This window comes from Phalaenopsis equestris, unplaced genomic scaffold (assembly GCF_001263595.1).
Source record: "Phalaenopsis equestris unplaced genomic scaffold, ASM126359v1 Scaffold000295, whole genome shotgun sequence".
NCBI lineage: Eukaryota > Viridiplantae > Streptophyta > Magnoliopsida > Asparagales > Orchidaceae > Phalaenopsis > Phalaenopsis equestris.
In genome coordinates this window covers 111,649-131,234 of record NW_018164737.1, presented here as the reverse complement: position 1 = coordinate 131,234, position 19,586 = coordinate 111,649, and the positions used below count along the sequence as shown (strand labels likewise).

The 19,586-nt window shown below is 32.3% G+C and overlaps 1 protein-coding gene across 1 annotated transcript; it reads left to right on the top strand.

Annotated features, from left to right (window-relative positions):
- Positions 1 to 789: 789 nt before the first annotated feature.
- LOC110025232 lies at positions 790 to 19,357 on the top strand. Its single transcript, XM_020725579.1, has 2 exons — positions 790 to 1,134; positions 18,101 to 19,357. Exon 2 carries the CDS (start codon positions 18,514 to 18,516, stop codon positions 19,186 to 19,188), a length of 675 nt encoding a protein of 224 aa, XP_020581238.1. The 5' UTR covers positions 790 to 1,134; positions 18,101 to 18,513; the 3' UTR covers positions 19,189 to 19,357.
- The last annotated feature ends 229 nt before the right edge of the window (positions 19,358 to 19,586 follow it).

Here is a 19,586-nt window from a genome sequence, read left to right as displayed (position 1 = left end):
ATGCTGTTGGTAAAAAAATGAAATATACAAATTAAATTAATATATTTATATTTCGATGTACGTAAATGTTTGCTAAATCGCAAGCCAAATCCATAGGCATTGGAATCAGAAACGCGAACAATTGTTAAATAATTCAAAATATTTACTACCAATTTTTAAAATATGATTTTGAAATGTTTCATGCATCAATGAGAAATATCAAGAACGCCAATAATTGGATTATCCTCCCTATTGTTTTTGAACAAATATTATGTCCGGACTCCAAACGTAAAGATACGTCCGAATTCTAATAAAATCACGCCACTGCAGGTGACAAAAAAATTAAAAAAATTTCATTTTAGCACAAGGAAATATTCTCCCGTGTTATTCTGCATTATTCAGATGTTATTATGGTGATATTCATGTATTATTGTGTTTTGGGAATATTTCCCGTATTATGAGAACATAATAACACTCCAATACTACCACAATAACACCCGAATAATGCAGAATAACATGAAAAAAATATTTCACAGTTTTATCGGGCCGAATTACAAAAAAACGAGGTTTTTTTGCCTCTACATGAAGTTGATTCATTAGACTCTATTTAGATGTATCTCTACGTCTTTAATTGCAATTCAAATTTTACCATCCATTTCTTCCCCGGACGACTGCAATCGGACTTTCCATCGGTCGGTCCGTACAATCAAGTAACTGGACTCACAATGCTCTCCAATTTCAACCGCCGAACAGAAAATCAACCGTTGGATCGAAACTACATGATTACTGAACCCGGCAGACAAGAACCGCTGGAGTAGCGGAGGCGAGTAACTGCATAGCTGCGGGAATAGCAAACTACTTAAATACCCTCCTCATGCTCTCTCGCTGCTCCCATTCTTCACGCCCATTCTTCACGCCCTTAGCGTGCGGTCGGGTCGGTCTTTTTCCCTGCACCCTGTCCCCGGAGCTGCTCACAAAACTCACACCCTCTTTCTGCCCCACTCTCCTCGACGTGTCGCTAGGTTGCTTGCAGATCCAAATTCCAGGCTTAAAATCCTGGCGCAATTCGCTTGGGTTCTAATTTGCCATCATTGTCGTGCTTGATATGATCGCGGAAATAGTTGGTTGCAGAGCTTTCGATCGCGAATATCAAAGGTAGTATTTATTTTGGTTGCGTGTAGAAAATAATTCAAATCGGAAGATTGATATTTTTTGGAATCTGATCGAGCTTTTTGTATTTGAATTGCGTTGTGGATCTGCGCCTTTTGGCCGGCAAATCCATTTCAAGATTTGTTTGATTTGGCCGTCGAGTACGGGGAGGGTTTTGTTTTTTGTTTTTTTGTTTCGCAGATTAAATTAGGGTTTCGAATCGATTTGTTTTGCTTTGAATAATATAGAAATAGGAGCTGTTGTTATATCAGGATCCTGGTTGCATTTTCGCTAGTCGAATCAAATCGACTCGTTGAGGAAAAAAGAAAAAGAAAATCGATACTTGGTTGAGTGCCTTTTTTTTGTTTTGTTTTGTGTTTTTTTGATTTGTTTTTTTTTTTCATATTGAAGATGGTACCATAAACTGGGAAAGCATTCAAAACGTTGCACCAATAGAGTGTTTATTTGGATGGGATTACTTTTGCGCGTCATATTACAAAGCTTATTGGTGAATTTATTCCGCGTGCATTTTGTGGTTGTCATGACAACATGTTTACTTACGAGCTTCTTAAAACTTTCTAAAACAATAAGGTAAAGGATCTTTATTTAAGTTTTGAATATTAGTTTAATCTATTATTGGCTGTTTGATCCAGTGTTGCAGTTCATAAAGATTCAACTGCTATTTAGAATAATAAATAGAGTTTGTAGCCCTTTCTTTATCTTATTTAAAATTGGCCGACTTGATGTATAATCTAAATAAAGTGACATCTGGTGTTAAACTGACATCTTATGTTGCTGCCTTCATAGATAATCAAATTTTACAAAAAGTTCAATGTATTATTATGATGATTTGATTCTTGCCAAACAAACTAAGTAATCTATTATGTTTCTCTGGCAATGCAAATGGGAATGAAATGGTGTAACAAGGTCTTCAATTTTTTTTTGAATTTTTTCTCTATGAATTTCGATTTCTTTGAGAAAAGGACATACAAAATTTTCTTCCATGCTAGTTACCATTTTATTGACTTGCTTCCTCTCCTTTCTTATAATTCCTTTGCAATTTGGTGCCAAAACCTAGTGGTGTTCTCATACTAAGATTGTGAATAGGATCTTGTAGTGATCTGGGAGCTTCTCATGGTCCATCCCAATGGGCTTGTCAAGATGCCATGCAAGGGAGTGGGTCATCAACCCTCCCAAGAAAGAAATAATTTTAAATTTATTAGGATTTAAGGAATGTTTTTATTTTTTTCTTATTTTGACATTTGCTTTTGAATTTTTTATTTGTTCACTTAATTTTGAGAATCATTTATCTTTTTGTCGAGATTGCCTATTAGTTTCCTTAATTAGGAGACATGTATGTCTATTTAATCTTCCTTTTGGGAAAATTTTAAAGTAATAAAGTTCTATCTCTTAAGCTAGCCCCAAAATCTATAGTTGTTCCTTTCTCTTCTTTTAGTTTTATTTGCTGAGCATTTTCGAGCGACTTACAACTACAATGCTATTTTCTACGCACCTCTGGATAGGTCATTGAGGTGTCCCCATGCCTCTAACTTCTTGCTTTGTTGGCAGCAAGCATTGTGCTTATATAAAGCTTGAAAGTCTTGAAATTGTGCTTGATTTAGTATTTGATCATGCATTTAGGTTTATGGAAGCAAGGGGAAATTATTGAAACTATAAAAGTGAATGTTAATACTAATTTCAGCTAAACTTTCAAGCCCAATAAACATCAAGATTCCACTGGTAGTCTATAAACCTCAAATCTTGGAACAACTCCCAAGAATGCTACTATTCAGGAGGGATTAGGAAAAACTCTGTAGAATGTGGATGCATCTTTCAAACCTTTTTGGAACAAAGCATTCCCCAACACCCGACGATGGAATCATTCCACCGTAGAGATTATGGCAGAGTGACGATGTTTTGAAGGTGAGGATGATGATAATGAGGATAGATGAGCATCTTACGATGACAGGGAATATCTACATGATGTTTCATGAATGATAGACTTTTTTTTAAGATTAATATGGAGTCAAGTTATCAACATATGATAGAAACATTGATGCTGAGTTAGTGAATGTTTGAATTAAACAATTAGAGACGATGTACTTTTCATTTTCTCATTATGGCCATGCACAAAAGATCACCTTCACATGTATGAAGCTTTTCGACAATGCATTGATGTGGTCAATTTGGAATCTCAAAATCTTGATCGGTGAAAATTGAAATAGTCATTATTCTAGGGAGTATTGAATACACATTATTCTGTAGATCATGAATGGATGAGAGCACATATAGTGGTATTGACTAAGGAGGGGGATCCAACAGATTGTGCAGGAATTTGAAATTTTTAAAGAAGCAATTACTCTGGATGTTTTTGAGGAGGAAATATTTACTTTGATGAACTATAAAAGAGGTTTCCTCAAGAGACTTCGATCAATGAGAATTAATATTTATTTTCAATTTCTTTTATCATTGATGTGAGTGTTAAGGAGTTTTCCATTGAAGCTAGAAGTAAACCTAAGCCTAGAAAAAAAATAACCTAGCACAAAAAAAAAAAAAAGGAGGAGAAAAGAAATGGTCATTGTAAAAGATGGTGAATTGGTAAAAGCTCGAAAAATAATAAGAAGCTTTTTGTTGCATTGACATCTTTGAGGCTATAGCAGTATTAATTGTTGAAAATTTTTTTGTTTTGGCGGATAAATATGAAATGAAAGAACCCATATACATGTGTTAAATAAGGAAAAATATGTGCCATATATTTATGTGCTTAATACATAAAAGGAAGTGCGACGGATTGCTCTTTTCTTCTGTCGGCCTATATTGAAAATTTTGAATGAATATTTATTTTTTAAATTTTTTGTAATTTGTAGTTTCCAATTATTTTTTAAATAATTTTGCATATAAATACCCATTAGGGAAATTAGCAAAGCAAGCTTTCTAGGCATTTTGGTTTTTTTTAATATGATGTTAAGGCAAGATTAGGGTCCTCTTCTTCAACATTTGTTTTTTCTATCCTTCATTCATATTCTCATACTTTATTTTCTATTTTCCCTTCAAAAGTGTCAACCATTTTAAATGGTGAAAATAAGAGTAATCTAGTAAAAAAGAATTCTATGAGAGACAAACGTCTTATTGTTTAAATAGAAGATACTATTTGAAGTGATCTTAGATTGTGAAAACCTTTGTGAAGAAGAAGAGGAAACTCTACCATCTTGTTGATCCTCTAGATTTGAAAGACTCGAAATTTACACTTTTGGATGAAATATATTCTATAATATTGCCATGGTTATGGATCGCCATAATGTGAAATTAGTGGATCATAATCCAAATAAATGCAAAAGATGCTTGACAAGTTATCAAGTGAACTTGCTCAAAATTTAAATTGTGCCACTGTCATCTACAAATCAAATTGATGGTCCCAAAAACCAAATAATATAACCTTTTTATCATTGAAAATTTCAATGCAATGATGTTCTATTAGTTGGAAGTAGATTAATACTAAGATCTAGTGATGACATTATGGTGCTCAAACAATATGTGGTAAGAAAAAATATTCTTCAGTTCTTGCGGGACTCAATGTTGAAATGGGCCAACTTTGCTTTTTAACTTTGAGTAGAAAAAACTGGTCAAAGAGATCTTTTCACTTGTATGAATAAAAAAAGTAGAAGAATGGGAATGCTCACACAACAATGAAATGTCAGTTATAACAACCACATAAACTCAAGGTAAATGACATATTACTGCCGAACATTTTCAAAAGGATGGATAAAATTATTTTCACAAATCTTTTTTCAGAAATAACTTGTGATATATTTAGTGCAAAAAGAAAGAAGACATGTCAAAGCGAAATATTGAAAACTTCACAGAAAGCCAGAAGGCTATTGTGGAATCAAATAGGGCCAATTTAAATGACACGCCCATCTCATTGAGTCAAAAGGCTCATCTCAGGAGGAATTTACAAGTTGAGGATTCTTAAGCATGACCCAAAGCTTTCAAGTGTGCACGCCTGTTCATTCATCCTTTCTTAATGGTAGTTACTTATATGCATGGTTTTATAGGTGCTGGATGCCCTTTCGTTTGTGAGAAAAAAGGAATACATTCATCTGCTAAAATGATCATTGAGGCATCAAAATAACTCGTCTAAACTTATGGTTATTTGAATTGGAGACAAATATGCTTATTTATACTATTGACGTCATTGTCTTCAAATAGGATTGATCAATGGCGTACCATTTGGTGATGTTGTAGAGAACCCATAAAAATTATCCTACATCCTGCAAAGGATTATTTTGCCTTGCATTAGGTGCTAAAACATTGGAGGCACTGTACAGTGGGGAAGTAGATCTCCTGCATTTAGACCATCACAACCTAAATAGTATCCACACACTTAATTGAAGTTATGTAGGTACAATTTATGAAATGGACTACTTTTATATAATAGCACAACCTATTGATCAAATATAATAACGGCGCATGGAGCATACTGGCATACATGTTGTTGATTGATCACCAACACTATCATGACCATATAGGTCTTACTGTTGCACCATGAGATCATCGTTTTTAATGCAAGCCATTGAAAACCAGCAACTTACTGTTCCTTTGATGAGCTCTACAAAACGAGGACCAACTATATGTACTGAAGGATATTATTCGATTGACTTGGATACGACAAGCACACACTTAGATGCGTGGCAGAACACTTGGTGGAGAAAATACTCCTAAATTCAAAGCATTATGTTTGTTTGTCAATAAATGCTATTAAATGTGCAACAATTTTTTTTAAAGAAAGTCATTTTTGCATAATTTTGAAGCCGTTGAACTCTAAGGATGCTTAAAACGTTGATTTCTTAGGAAAACTACTGGACAATCAATGAGGTTTCAATTATCTTTTCCAATGCTTATTGTTCAGCTAGATGGCATGTTAAATTTATTTGCAAAAAGGATTACTGTTCTTGAAGCAAACATAGCTGTTCTTTCATCATGTTTGGAAACAGTTTAGATTACTCGCTTCTGTTGTTTTCAATTGAAACAATTAGTTTGTCAGTAACCAGGGCAATCCAAACATGAATGTTTGGGCTTCTCTCAAACCAAACAAGCATACATGGATTTGATAGGGATGATTGTATTTCACTAAAATTTGATAACTACGCTTAGTTTGGGGCAACCTAACCAGTATTGTGCCATAATTGCTGATTGCTTAAGTTTAATGAAATCCATGCATATTGGTCAATCAAAGTTATATCTTGTTGACCAAACAAGAAGGATCTATGTAGAGTGATCAATTTTTTGGTGCTATTCCTTGTTGCATTTCGTAGTAATCCAGTATATATCGCCTGGAATCCTTTGCATTGGATTTTGTCAAGAACAATGCAATGTATACCATTTGGGTTCCATTATGGACCTTGCCTGGCACCTTGCGATTCTGCAGTAGATTTGATTGTCTCTATTCAAGTTTGTTGGGAGAAGCATTAGCTTTAGTGGCAGCAGGGGTTGTAGAAAACAAAGATGCAGAAGCTGATTGATTACAAGGATAATTCTAAAATTACTTTTGCTTCTCTCAAGTTTTATTGGGAAGGACATTGTAGCTAGGTGGTTTGAACTTAAAAATGGTTTCACTTCATGGAAAAGGCATATTTTGGATGTTGTTACAAATTTCCCAAAAGGAAAAAAATATTATCACACATCTTGCATTAAACTTGCTTATTTTTTTATTGATACAATCTTGATAATTTACAACTTACGCTTATATATATATATATTTTCAATAATTCCCTCTTTCTATTAGCTATTAGAGTTCAATTTTTTACTTTTTTTTTTTTTTTTTTGAGTTGGGTGGAGGTGAATGTTATAAAAAAAATGATGAAATGAGCTTTACTAGTAAGAATCCGACCACTGAGTGGAAATGAACTTTTTTGTAACCATGGACTATTTTAATAGGTACTATTTTATAGGCATTTGTCTGAATCATTCATGCTGCATGGTTGGAGCTACTAGGAAAGTATGAGTTATAGCTTAAATTACCATGGCATTCAATATTTTGAAGAAATTTAATTTAATATGTTTCTAAAACTATATTAAATCATTTTAACGAGTCAAAATCAAAACTTATCATGCTAAAATGATGATATTTGATTGTTCACACATATAAATACTCGTAGATTGTAAATAACGATTGATGATTTTGAGACAAAGTCAAGAACAAAATTACCTGATCAAATTTAGATTGATCCAACTTTTTTTTTGTATTTTGGTTATTGATTTTATACAAATTAAGCAACCCTTGAAATGAAAAAAAATTAGGTACAATTCTTTATTTATTGTGTCAAATTAACTAAATTCGAGCTGTTCTACGCATTTCACGTAATTTGGTGCCTTAAATGTTTCATCGTAGCTCCAAAATTTAAAGGCTTAACTTATTTGGCATCATTTTTGCTTTTAATTTTAACAATATATTTGTTTGTTGCATATTACTATTATTTTTATTTTATAGAAAACAAATCAAATTCATTTTAAAAATTCTCGGAATAAGTTTTAGGTGCTTTTAATGCTTTTAAAAATATCTATCTTTATTGGACATATTCGTCGTCATTTATGCATCTCCTCATGTTTGTTAGTCGTCCTCATAATCATCAACTATTGTCGACCACCATTATTCTTCATCATCACCATTATTTGTTGTAGTCACCGCCATCATTTCCTTGCCGCTTGCAAGCTGCTTCTGTCGTCTTTATACTGAAAACTGCCCCCACCATTTCCACCTCTTCATTAATCTAGTTATTTGAAGTTCACAATTAACATAAATGATTTATATTTAAAATACTAAACATATTTTATTTCATAACAAAACATAAATAAAATAAATAAAAAAATAGAAAATAAGAAAAAAAAATGTGATCTCAAACAACCTAGCAGTTTTTTTGTTTATTAAAAAAAAGGCATACTTTTGAAATCAAAGTTAAGACATTTTTTTATACAAATACAATGTGAAACAATAAACCAACTTTAATGTGGCATTGCACTAACACTTCTAGATTCTCTATTGATCGAAGGCTCCTGTCCGCTTTTGCTAAGTTAAATAAGATATGTCAATTCACATGCCATACAAATCCAATCAGCTGCTTGCTTTTCTAACCACTAATTCTTAAATTGAGTTGGGTTAGATTTACTCTTGATCTAAGGAACTTGTCCACTTAAGCTAAGTTAGATTAGATTGATCACATCAATGCCATCTAAACTTATATCTGCACCTTGCAAGTCCAACCCAACTTCTGCTCGACCCTTACAATTTTTCAAATTTTGCAGTTTTTCATATTTTTCAGCCCTACTATAATTCTACCCGGTCTGCTTTAAACCCTTTCAGCCGTGAAATGTGCTTTTACGGTGTGAAATAATTGAGTACTATTATGACTTATAATGATCATATGAAATTAGAAATCTTTTTATAAGTATGCCAACTAAACGGAAGCTATAATTTTTTATAATTTATAATATATCAATTAAAAAAAAATCAATATGAGAGAATCAAATTTGATTCATAAAAATTACTTTTAAAATGATTTTTTTTGTTAAGACAATGAATATAAAATCTTAGTAGGAAAATAAATGATCATTATATGACATGTATTGTCCTTAAGAATGCCTATTGAGTACCTAGAGAAATGATATGCATATTGAAGCAAAAAAAAAATGTAGAGGTTATTAAAGGAATGCATGATTATCGAGCATTGACTATTAAAAGTAGTTCAATGTCCGAAACGAATGTTTTCACAAAAATGTTGGTGTAGCTCCAGTGACGGGCAAGATTAGAGAGAATCATCATATATGGTTTGGTCATATTAAACGTTGACCATCTGATGATCCGGTTAGGTGAATAGATATTTTAGATTCGACTTATGTCAAGAAGGGTAGGGGATAAGCCTAAAAAAAATTTGGCATATTGTATAAAAAAATAATCTTAATTTATTATAGTTAAATGAAAATATGACACTCAACAAGATAAAATGGAGAAAAAAGATTCATGTAGCCGACCCCACTTAGTGGAATAAAGGTTTGTTGCAGTTGTGACTATTAAAAGTAGTTGTGGATGGACATAAATATTCTAGTTGTAGTGAGATTACATTATGATCAACACATAGATATATTTTTTTTGTATTGGTTACAAAGGTGCTTAAAAGGTATATTCAAAGAGATTTACTGTGTTCTTTTTCTTAGATAACATAGTTCTAATTGGTAAGACATATACTTAAAAAATGTGAAAAATTAAACAATGAAGAAAATATTTTGAAAAATTAGATGACCAAAAATTAGAATAATATAAATGACGTATATGATGAATATCTACTAATAAATATTTTAGAATAAACATTTATTCCATATTATTTTGATTGGTTATGGTGATGCTTAGAAAAATATTCAACCTTTGTGAATTTTTTTTAATATAAAATAGTTATAATTAATGTGACATTTACTTAAAAAGTGAAAAGCTGAAATAATGAGGGAAATATTTTAGAAAATAAAAGGCCTAAAAGAAGAAAATAGATTGAATATATGATATGCGTTTTTAGCTATATAATATTTAATAAATATGATTCTATGTTATTGGACAATAAAATGGAACATTGTTGTAATAGGTTTAGGTTTCTTGGATTTATCATTCAAAAGAATAAAGTTATAGATAGTATATAACTTTAGAGTTAATGCTAGGTTGGTCAAATAGAAAAATGCCATTGTTTATTTTGCGATAGGTGGATATCATGAAGACATGTGAATTTTATGAACAATTTAATGGTGATATTGCATGGATCCAATTATTTGTTGTAAAAAGTAGTTGATAGCTAAGTTGAGTACGTCTGAAATGAGAATAATAAAATGGATGTGAGATAAAGTTAGGAAGAATAAATTAATGAAAGATTTCATTGGATGAACTATTGTGTAGTATCTATTGAAGATAAAGTAATGAACATTATTATTAGCGTGGGCATGCACGAGAAAGCATAGAAAATGCAAGCATTTGCTGAATAATGAAAGCTGTTATTGGAGGATTATGAAGGAGAAGATGTATGGAAACATGGATAAAACTTATTTAATTTGATTTGCAGAATTGGTTTACCAATAGGCAGTACTCCGTAGGGAATTCTTATATATACTTAGCTAAAGGAGATATCATTGATCCATGAGTTGGATACTTAGCATCTTTTGAACAATTCTAATTATGAAGTAATATTTATTTAATATTAAGTTATTTGTCTTAGATTCTTATCCTTCTTTCATTTTAACACTATTTTTTTGTTCTTGCTCATTATAACATGAATCATGCTTCTAAATTGATTATCTTATTATTTATGATTGTTCATTTTAATATTAATCGATCTTTGAATTGAGTTTCTCATCAAGGAGTTGTTTGTTTTAAGTATTTAGAGTGTAAATAAAATAAATGTAGATTTTAAATTTTTTATGTTTAGTTTGAAGTAAATCAAATAACTGCCACTGCCGGTCTCAAGCCCGGATGTGAAAAAGTAGAGGGTTGTGTTAGGTAGTCGACAACTAGTATAAAACTTGTCGAAAAACTCATGACAATCATGGCAGTTTGAAGTAAATCATCCAAGAACCCTGATCAATTTATCATATTTTCATTATATCTAAATATTACATTATAAATTAATTTAAATAAGGATTTCTTTTTATTTATTAATGATAATAATTTAAGAATTTATTAAAATTAGGAAAAAAAGTTCTTAAATCTCGCAAACACTTAAATTCTCAAAACCCTCTTCTTCTCCTCTTTCAAGTCAAAATGTTTTGGATCCTCTTTTGCATCAAATCTTGAAAGGTCAAAAACTTTGTTTTCTTCTCTTCATTGCCTAACTTGCTAACTCTTGGCTTATCACCTTTTGAACTCAAATTTCTTAAAAGAAAGGTTGACACGAGAAAGAAATGTTGATGAGCTAAGATTTCAAGATGATAATTGTAAGAATTTCTTGCTCTTAAACTTATTTGGTATTATTTAAGTGTGTGATATCCATCTATAATAACTAGATTAAAAAGGCTCTTTTTTCTTTCTAGGTTTTTATTTTAATTTTTTTATTTAATTTTTATCTACTTTTGTTAATTAAGATAGTTGAACTTCTAAATTTAATTTATTTTGTAAAGTTCTTAGCATTTGCCACCCCTCTTTGAAAATCCTAGCTCCATTATTGTCATCGTTGCCTCCCGCAATCATCGCCCTTGCTCATTGCTGCCGGCCTGCTGCTCAATGCCACCCACATGCCATTCATTTCCATTTGTCATTGTTTGCCGTCGTCTACAATAAAATGTCATAAAAAACACCACAAAGAATTTCGATGCATTTTATTCGCATGCAATCAAACAATTTGTGCATTTCTAAAATGTATGCATTCCGATCATGTTGTATTTATAAAAGGCATGCATTCTAATCAAACAATTTGTGCTTTTCTAAACACCACTTTTGCATTTCTAAAATGCATGCATTCCAATTATGTTGTATTTCTAAAATGCATGCATTTTAAAATTATCCAATTAACCACCCATAATTATGAAGCATGAAAATCTACTCGACCTCCAACTTTGATGCTATTTGTAAATATTTAGATCATTTAACCAATATATACAGGGTCTTTGATATTACTTCCAGTATTCTACAATAGCTTAATATCAAGCCACCTTGATGAATCAATTTTATTTAGAATTAGGAGATCTAATTTGAAAACCTCGTGTCTTTTCAACTAACAAACATTTGCTAACCAATTAAGGGATTTAATATGAGGTGGAGCTTGTCACAACTCATCAAGGGTGCTTGGATTGCAGAGGTGAGATTAAACAATCGAACTAAAATTTTAAGGTTAACAATCTTTTCTAGAAAAATGCAGGACAATACATAACCACTTTCTTGTTTTTTATATGAGACTTGCGATACCACCAAGAGCCATTAGTTCAAAAGCTTTCATTGAGCAAGATGTTCATAACATTTTGAAGTAAATCAAATGACACAATAGAAAGAAAGAATCTAAACTATACCAAACATTTGTCATAACTACAGATGTCCCAAACAATTGATGTTTCTTGGTTGTAACATAATCTCATCCATTTAATTCATTGGAAACCTTTTTGGAAAAATAATTATCAACTAATTGGGGTGAGTTACCATTAATTTTTAATTTAGCGGACAAATATCAGTTCTAAATTACAATAACTCGAAACAGAAGGAAGCAATTTGTACGCCGGTCATCATCTTTAAGCTGAAATAAATGATAAGATTTAATTTTTATAATAATCATTATAATCGAAAAATGTCTTTGAAGACAAAGTTATGAACAATTTAATCCTTTAGTATATATTTAATACAATTATCTTAGAAGCACCATCTATTCTTAAACTAATTAATCATTGGCTCGTACATATCTCGTTAGCATAACGTTGCATAGCTCATAAATTTTTTTATCATTTTTAGTGGAAAGATAGCTCTCATTATTGGCTGATACATCTCTTTTCAACCCAACAAAGTGTAGCCCATACTTTTAAAACTATCTGCAACATAAAAGTTAAAAGTAGTTAGTGCTTCATTAGCATCTCTAAACATATAGGGGTGATTCTATCATTCAATATGCATGTGCTAGCATTTCTATGGGTCGTCTTCTTAACATCCTTCATCAATATATAATATGTATTTATAAGAGACATTGCAAATCATAACATTTTTATGATTTCAGCATTTGAAATATAACCTAATGACGTACATTTCAATCACAGCACTATGAAAACTTGTTTGCATGTGTGAGATAAAGTACTGTATTGATAATTGGGATATATTATTGTATTAATAGTACTTATTGTTAGAATAAAACCCAAGATGATTTCTTATTGATATCAGGGGTATAAATATCCATTACAGAATCTACTAGTAAGGAAACAAATAAAAATAAAATAAACAGAAAAAGGAAAGTAAATAAAAGAAAAATCAAAGCAATTAATACAAAAATTATATTCTAATACTTCCCCTCAAGTTAAAGCATAGATGTAGGTCATGTTCAACTTAGATTTGAAATCATCGAACAGTATCCGAGGAATATTTTTTGTGAGAATATATGCCAGCTGACCATTAGATGACAATCGAAGCACAAATTTTTCTGGACTCAAACTTTTCTTTAATGAAGTGATGGTCAATTTCAAAGTGCTTGGTGGGATCATGCTGGATCGAGTTGTGAGCAATGCTAATGACTATCTTGTTATCACAAAACAACTGTAGTAGAGCGAAGATTGCCTGTCATACATAGTTCGTGGAGTATAATGCGTAACTAGCGCCGGAGGAAGGTTTTTTGCGAGAATATATGCTAGCTGGCCATTAGATGACAATTGAAACACAAATTTTCCCAGACTCAAGTTTTTCCTTAATGAAGTGATAGTCAATCTCAAAGTGCTTGGTGGGATCCGGGTTGGGAGCAATGTTAATGACTGTCTTGTTATTGCAAAACAGTTTTTGTAGAGCGGAGACTGTCATACGTAGTTCTTTAAGTATGTTGCGTAACTAGAGGGCTTCACAACTTTTGAGGGACATGGACCGAAATTCGGTTTCCGCACTACTCCGAGCAACTACAGACTATATCTTGCTTTTTTACGTGATCAGATTTTCCCACACAAATGAGCAGTAATTCGAGGGAGATCATCGATCATGGACCGACGCGATCCAATATGCGTCTGTGTAAACTATAATAGAACTAGTTGTGGCGGGAAAAAAACAAACCCGAGCCCAATGTGCCTTTTAAATAGTGGAAAATCTGGCGGAAAACTTGGATGTGGTGTTGCTCATAGGGATCATACATGAATTGACTGACTATCCCAACTGCGTGGCATATGTTGGGGCGTGTATGAGCAAGGTAGATGAGTTTTCCCACAAGTCGTTGGTAGTGAGTCTTGTTTACAGGAACTACATTGGGAACATCAAGAAATTTTTCATTTGGATCCATCAGGATAGCCATTGGTTTGCACAGGAGAAGATTGTTCTTTGTCAAAAGATTAATCACATATTTCCGCTGAGACAGACAAATACCCTGAGATGATCGAGCAACTTCCTTGCCTAAAAAGTACCATAGAGATCTCAAGTCCATTTCAAACGAAGCAGAAATAATGTCTTTCAAAGATTTAATGCTGATAGGAACAATATTGTCAATATAGACAATAAGGATTGTTACCTGGCAGGTGTAGAAAAACCGGAAGAAAAGAGTGTGATCTGATTGATCCTGAGTGAATTTATAGCCTACCACCACCTTTGTGAATTTCAAGAACCATGCCCATGGTGATTGCTTCAATTCATAAAGGGATTTTTGCAATATGCATACTTGCCCCTTGGTGGTAATGGAGTCTAACCCTGGAGGAAGAGCCATATAAACCTCCTCTGTAAGATCGCCATTCAGGAACACATTCTTGACATCAAGCTGAAATAAGGGCCAATCCAGATTCACAACAAGGGATAAGAGGAACAAAATGTTGTTTAATTTAGCAACCGGAGCAAATGTTTCTTCATAGTCAAATTCGTTGGTCTATGAGTACCCTTTTGGCAACCAATTGTGCCTTGCTGCGTTCAAATGATCCATTAGATTTAAACTTGATGCTAAAAATTCATCGGCATCCCACTGCTTTCTTGCCTCTTGGAAGATTAATAATGTTCCAAGTATGGTTTCTTTTAATGCCATTCATCTCCTCCATGACGACAGCTATCTAGGCTAAGTCTGTTAAGGCAGCCTCAATAGTAAATGGAAGCTGATTATTGGATAGGGCCGTAACAAATGCTTTGTAGGTTGGTGATAATCTGCGAAGTGAGGCATAGTTTTCCAAGAAGTTCATGTTGTTTTTCTGTCATCCAGTTTGCAGAGGAACAAAAGTTGAAATTGATCCTCCGGTGGAATCAAGAACATCTTTTGATGACAGCTCAGTGCTGGAAGAATCCGACGTGACTCCTATTGAGCCAAATGAGATGTTAGGTTTTTGAGACATCATACAATTCGACTGCTAGGAGGAATACTACCAATATTTGAGTTGGACAGCTGAGCAAAGATGAACCTGTAGAACTCTACTACGTCAGTTTTTCTTCAACTCTTCAAAACATGTCTATTGCAACCGATAACTCATCAGATTTCTGTTACAGGAACAACAAAGAAGAAGTCACAGGTCTCTACTACATCAGTTTTTTTTCAAATCTCCAAACTTGTCTATTACAACCAGTAACTCATCAGATTTATGTTACGGGAACAACAGGAAGAGTCGGATTTGCCTCTGATATGCAGGAGATTGCTTCACGGGATATACGGGAAAGGTTCTGCGGCTTGTATTCAGGGGGCTATAGATTTCTGTTTATAGGAGCGACCGAGAGAATAACCCGCAAGGTACAAAACATGTAGGAATTATAAATCATGCAGGGAAAAATTGCAAGAAGAGACGACAACTAGGGTTAGAGCCTTGGCTTTGATACCATGTTAGAATAGAATTCAAGATGATTGTTTATTGATGCAAGGAGAGGTATAAATATAAATACTGGAGAGGTATAAATACTCATTACAGGATCTACTAGTAAGGAAACAAATAAAAATAAAATAAAGGGAAAATGGAAAGTAAATAAAAGCAAAACAAATCAAAGCAATTATTAGAAAAATCTGAATATTAATATTCTAATATTCTAATACTTGTATTGTGCTTATAAATGAGTATTAAGTATAAGATAGTAACATCTAAGTTAAATGCATTTTTTTAGAAGAAAGGAAACAATATTCCAATTCAAAAACGAGGTCATTCACTTTAGCTTCATGAATTCTGAACTAAAACTTCACCAGTTACTTTTAGATCTTTGTTTTAGAAAGTTAACTAGCTTTCTTTAAATTTGAGCCCATGTTTTAAGTCTGATCAAATCTATAAATCAAACAAAAGATTAAGCAGAATAGTCAATTGATTCAACCACATTGTTTAAAACATACGCTTGTCCCAAATCATCTAGTTATTCTCCTAAATCTCACCTGAAAATATAATTTATACACTATTATTATCATTATTATTATTATGGATATTATCTCGTTTCTTGCTATGTCTATTATAAATTGCACCATACCTTTATTATACTTGTCATACTAGCTAATTTAATCTATGCACATCTCTTTTTATATCTATTTAAATATTTAAGTACCTTTATCTGGATCACTTGCATTTTATTTCTCTAAGCTTCACCCTGATAAAGCAAGTCCTTTTAGTTAGTCATAATAAGCTATAATTTTATAATACCTTTAATGTAACCATGTAATTTTTTCAGCCATTGACTTATTTTCTATTGTCTTATTTACTTATAATAATAAAAATGCATTAATGAACTACAATTCATAAAGTAACTCTTATTCAAAATTATGTTCTCATAATTTTGACCAAAATCAATCTCTCGTAGCAATAAGAGTGCTTTTGGGGTTTATCTCATTTGGAATGACTGAGGAATAAGCTGAAGAAGTTTCAAAGTTTTCATTTTTTTTTTCCTTAACTGACTTAACACGCAATTCTCAAGTCAACACAACTTTCACATGTTGTTGCATATGCGTTCGAACTTTCACGGGCTTGGAAACCCTTGCACAGGCTTTAACTTTCTTTCAGCTTCACTTGATGTCATTTCTCATCGCTTGTAGCTTCTCCCACTCAATCGTATAGTGTTATCTTGTTTTACCCTTTCTCTTGCTTCCTCTCACACTCTCTTTCTTGCATCTCTCGCTCTTTCTGTCATAGTACATCGTTTCTCTTTTTAAAGAGGTGTAATTCAATTCAGTTGAGCTGATATTAGGTCAGGTCAAAGTTTTTCTTGATATTTATTCACGTAGAACATTTTCCTTATTACAATAAATCAGAAGTAACAATAAAGAATAAAATAGGAACTTCCCTTTAATATTAAGTTATATAATTTTTTTATACTATATATTTGTATTCATTAACCTTTCATTTGTTTTGATTTAACTTATTTTAAAAGTAATTCGATCTTGACGGCTCAATTAAATCTTCAAGTTAATCTTTTTACTAACAAATTTTTTTAAATCTTATTTTTTAAAATAAATAAATTATATTTATTGGTTTTTACAAATTATGTATTAAATTTTAAGTTTGCTTTAAAAGATGATTGTGTCTTCAATTATTTATCACTAAGCTTTCAAGCACCTAGCTTGTAAAATTTGGATGCACATGACTAATGAATATAATGCTTTGCACTTTTTATAGTTAGCATTTGGCACATGATATTATTTTAATATTTAAACTAATATGTACTTAATGACACAAGCCATCAAATTTAAAATCAAAATTTTTAGCTTCTTTATTAAATTACCAATCGCTATATTATTATTGAAATATATTTAATTTTTAAAACCTTCAACGATTTTATTTACCTATCACATGAAACGTATGCAAAATACAAATTTAAATATTAAGATATTTGTGTTGTATCTAATTTTACCTTGAATATTCAAATCCGTTATCCATGTCAATTCAACCTATAATTCTTTTTAATTTTATTTTCTCTAGAAAAGCATGACAACGTCGACAATGAGGATTCTGCAAATATATTTAAAGCCATCAAATCTACTGATCCAAAAGACAAACAATGAAGTAGTGTTTTCTACCGGGGGATGCCTTTTTATAGATTAAGATTAAGCATGAAAAAATGTTTTTTTTAAAATTCTATTTTGTTTTTTACCTTTTAGATAAAAGAACTTGATTTTATCTAGATATAAATGTGTTTACTTGATGTAACAGGAAGTTGTTGTTGCCATATTGTTCGATAGGCTTTATTCTTGGACTACAGATTATGGAAACTGTGAAGAATCTTTCCAGTTATTTTGCTTAAATTATTGTGCTTATATTGCCTTTTGCAAATTTTCATATCTAATAAGTACTCTCCCAGATTTTAAATTGCACTAAATTTGTTGTTATTTTTCTGTAGTAAATTGGCCTTATGAGCTGTTTGGTCGCACATCTTAAGTATTACTGCAGTTGGAAGACTCGGAACTTTCTGGCAAGGTTTTACTAATATGGGCTTTTGCGTGCGATCTTGTGATAAAATTGGGAACAAGGCCATTAGAGATGCATCCATCAAGGTCTTTTATTTCTCTCTTAGGCTTTCTCCTGTTGTGTCTGTCTGGGATTGCACCATTCGCAAGATTATGTACTCGTTCAGGCCTGAATGGGTGTAGGAACTGAGTTTTAGTTAAAACAGTCTAGTGCCCGTGAAAAAAATTAGATCCCATAAAGAATATAGATTTTACTTTTTGTGAGGTGCTATAGGAATTTTTTTTTCTTATAAGCCGGTACTTTTAAAGACAATAAGCTGAAATCAACTGCTGGCCAAATATAGTCATGGATAAACTAGGAAGGAAACAAGTTCCAATAGGTTTAAGGAAGGAGAAAAAGAAACAAGTTAAAGATGAAGTTGATCGCTTGAAGCAAGCTGAAAAGAAAAAGAGGCGCTTAGAGAAAGCACTTGCCACTTCTGCAGCCATTCGCTCCGAGCTGGAGAAGAAAAAAATGAAGAAAATGGAAGAACAACAGCGTTTGGATGCGGAAGGTGCTGCTACAGCTGAGGCTGTTGCTCTACATGTCCTTTTAGGAGAAGATGCAGATGAATCATCCCAGATAATGCGGGATAACATCAAAAGATTTAATTATTTTGACAATTCTGGCAATCTTGGCCATTTGATGGATCAGCACAGCTCTGCCAAATATTCCATAGGAGAAACAGGAAGGATTTCATATGCGTATGCATCCAGAAATAAATGGAATGATTGGGCCAATGAATCTTCATTTTCATCTGTAATGCATGGTAAAGATCTCAATGTACCTTATTTTGAAGAAATGGAGCTTGATGCAGAGGATTCAGCTGGTCTAATGGCAGCACGTGCTGTTTCATCACTGTGTATCACAGACAATTCACAAAACCTATTCCCTGGTCAAAATACAGCAACAACTGTTATTAACAGTATGGTTCCAGGCCATGATTTTGATAGCAAATTTAGTCTTTTCAAGTTTTTTTAATCACACAGATGGTCTTGTATAGAATAGAGTCATATGTGACATTTATGATTATATATTTCCCTGGATATTGAAACGTACATCTTGGGATGTTTGGTTTGTTTGAAGGAGCTTTCTTTGTTTGCTTGTAAGATAATTTTAAAGTGTTATGGAAATTGGCTTTGCTCTGTAATGAGAAGTTCTGCTTTTTGTTCTTTGCCACGAAGTTGCTTTTTAGTAGTATTTTCAGCTTTAGTTCTGCACCACTTCATGCATATAGTTTATTCAGTGCAATGGAATTTATGATTTTTATTTGGATTCTCATCACTGACATTATTTTTTTGATTAAGGTATCCAATAATTATAATAGCCATACAGAAAGTCTATGGTTGCGTCGGAAATCCATGTTCGGAGGAATAACT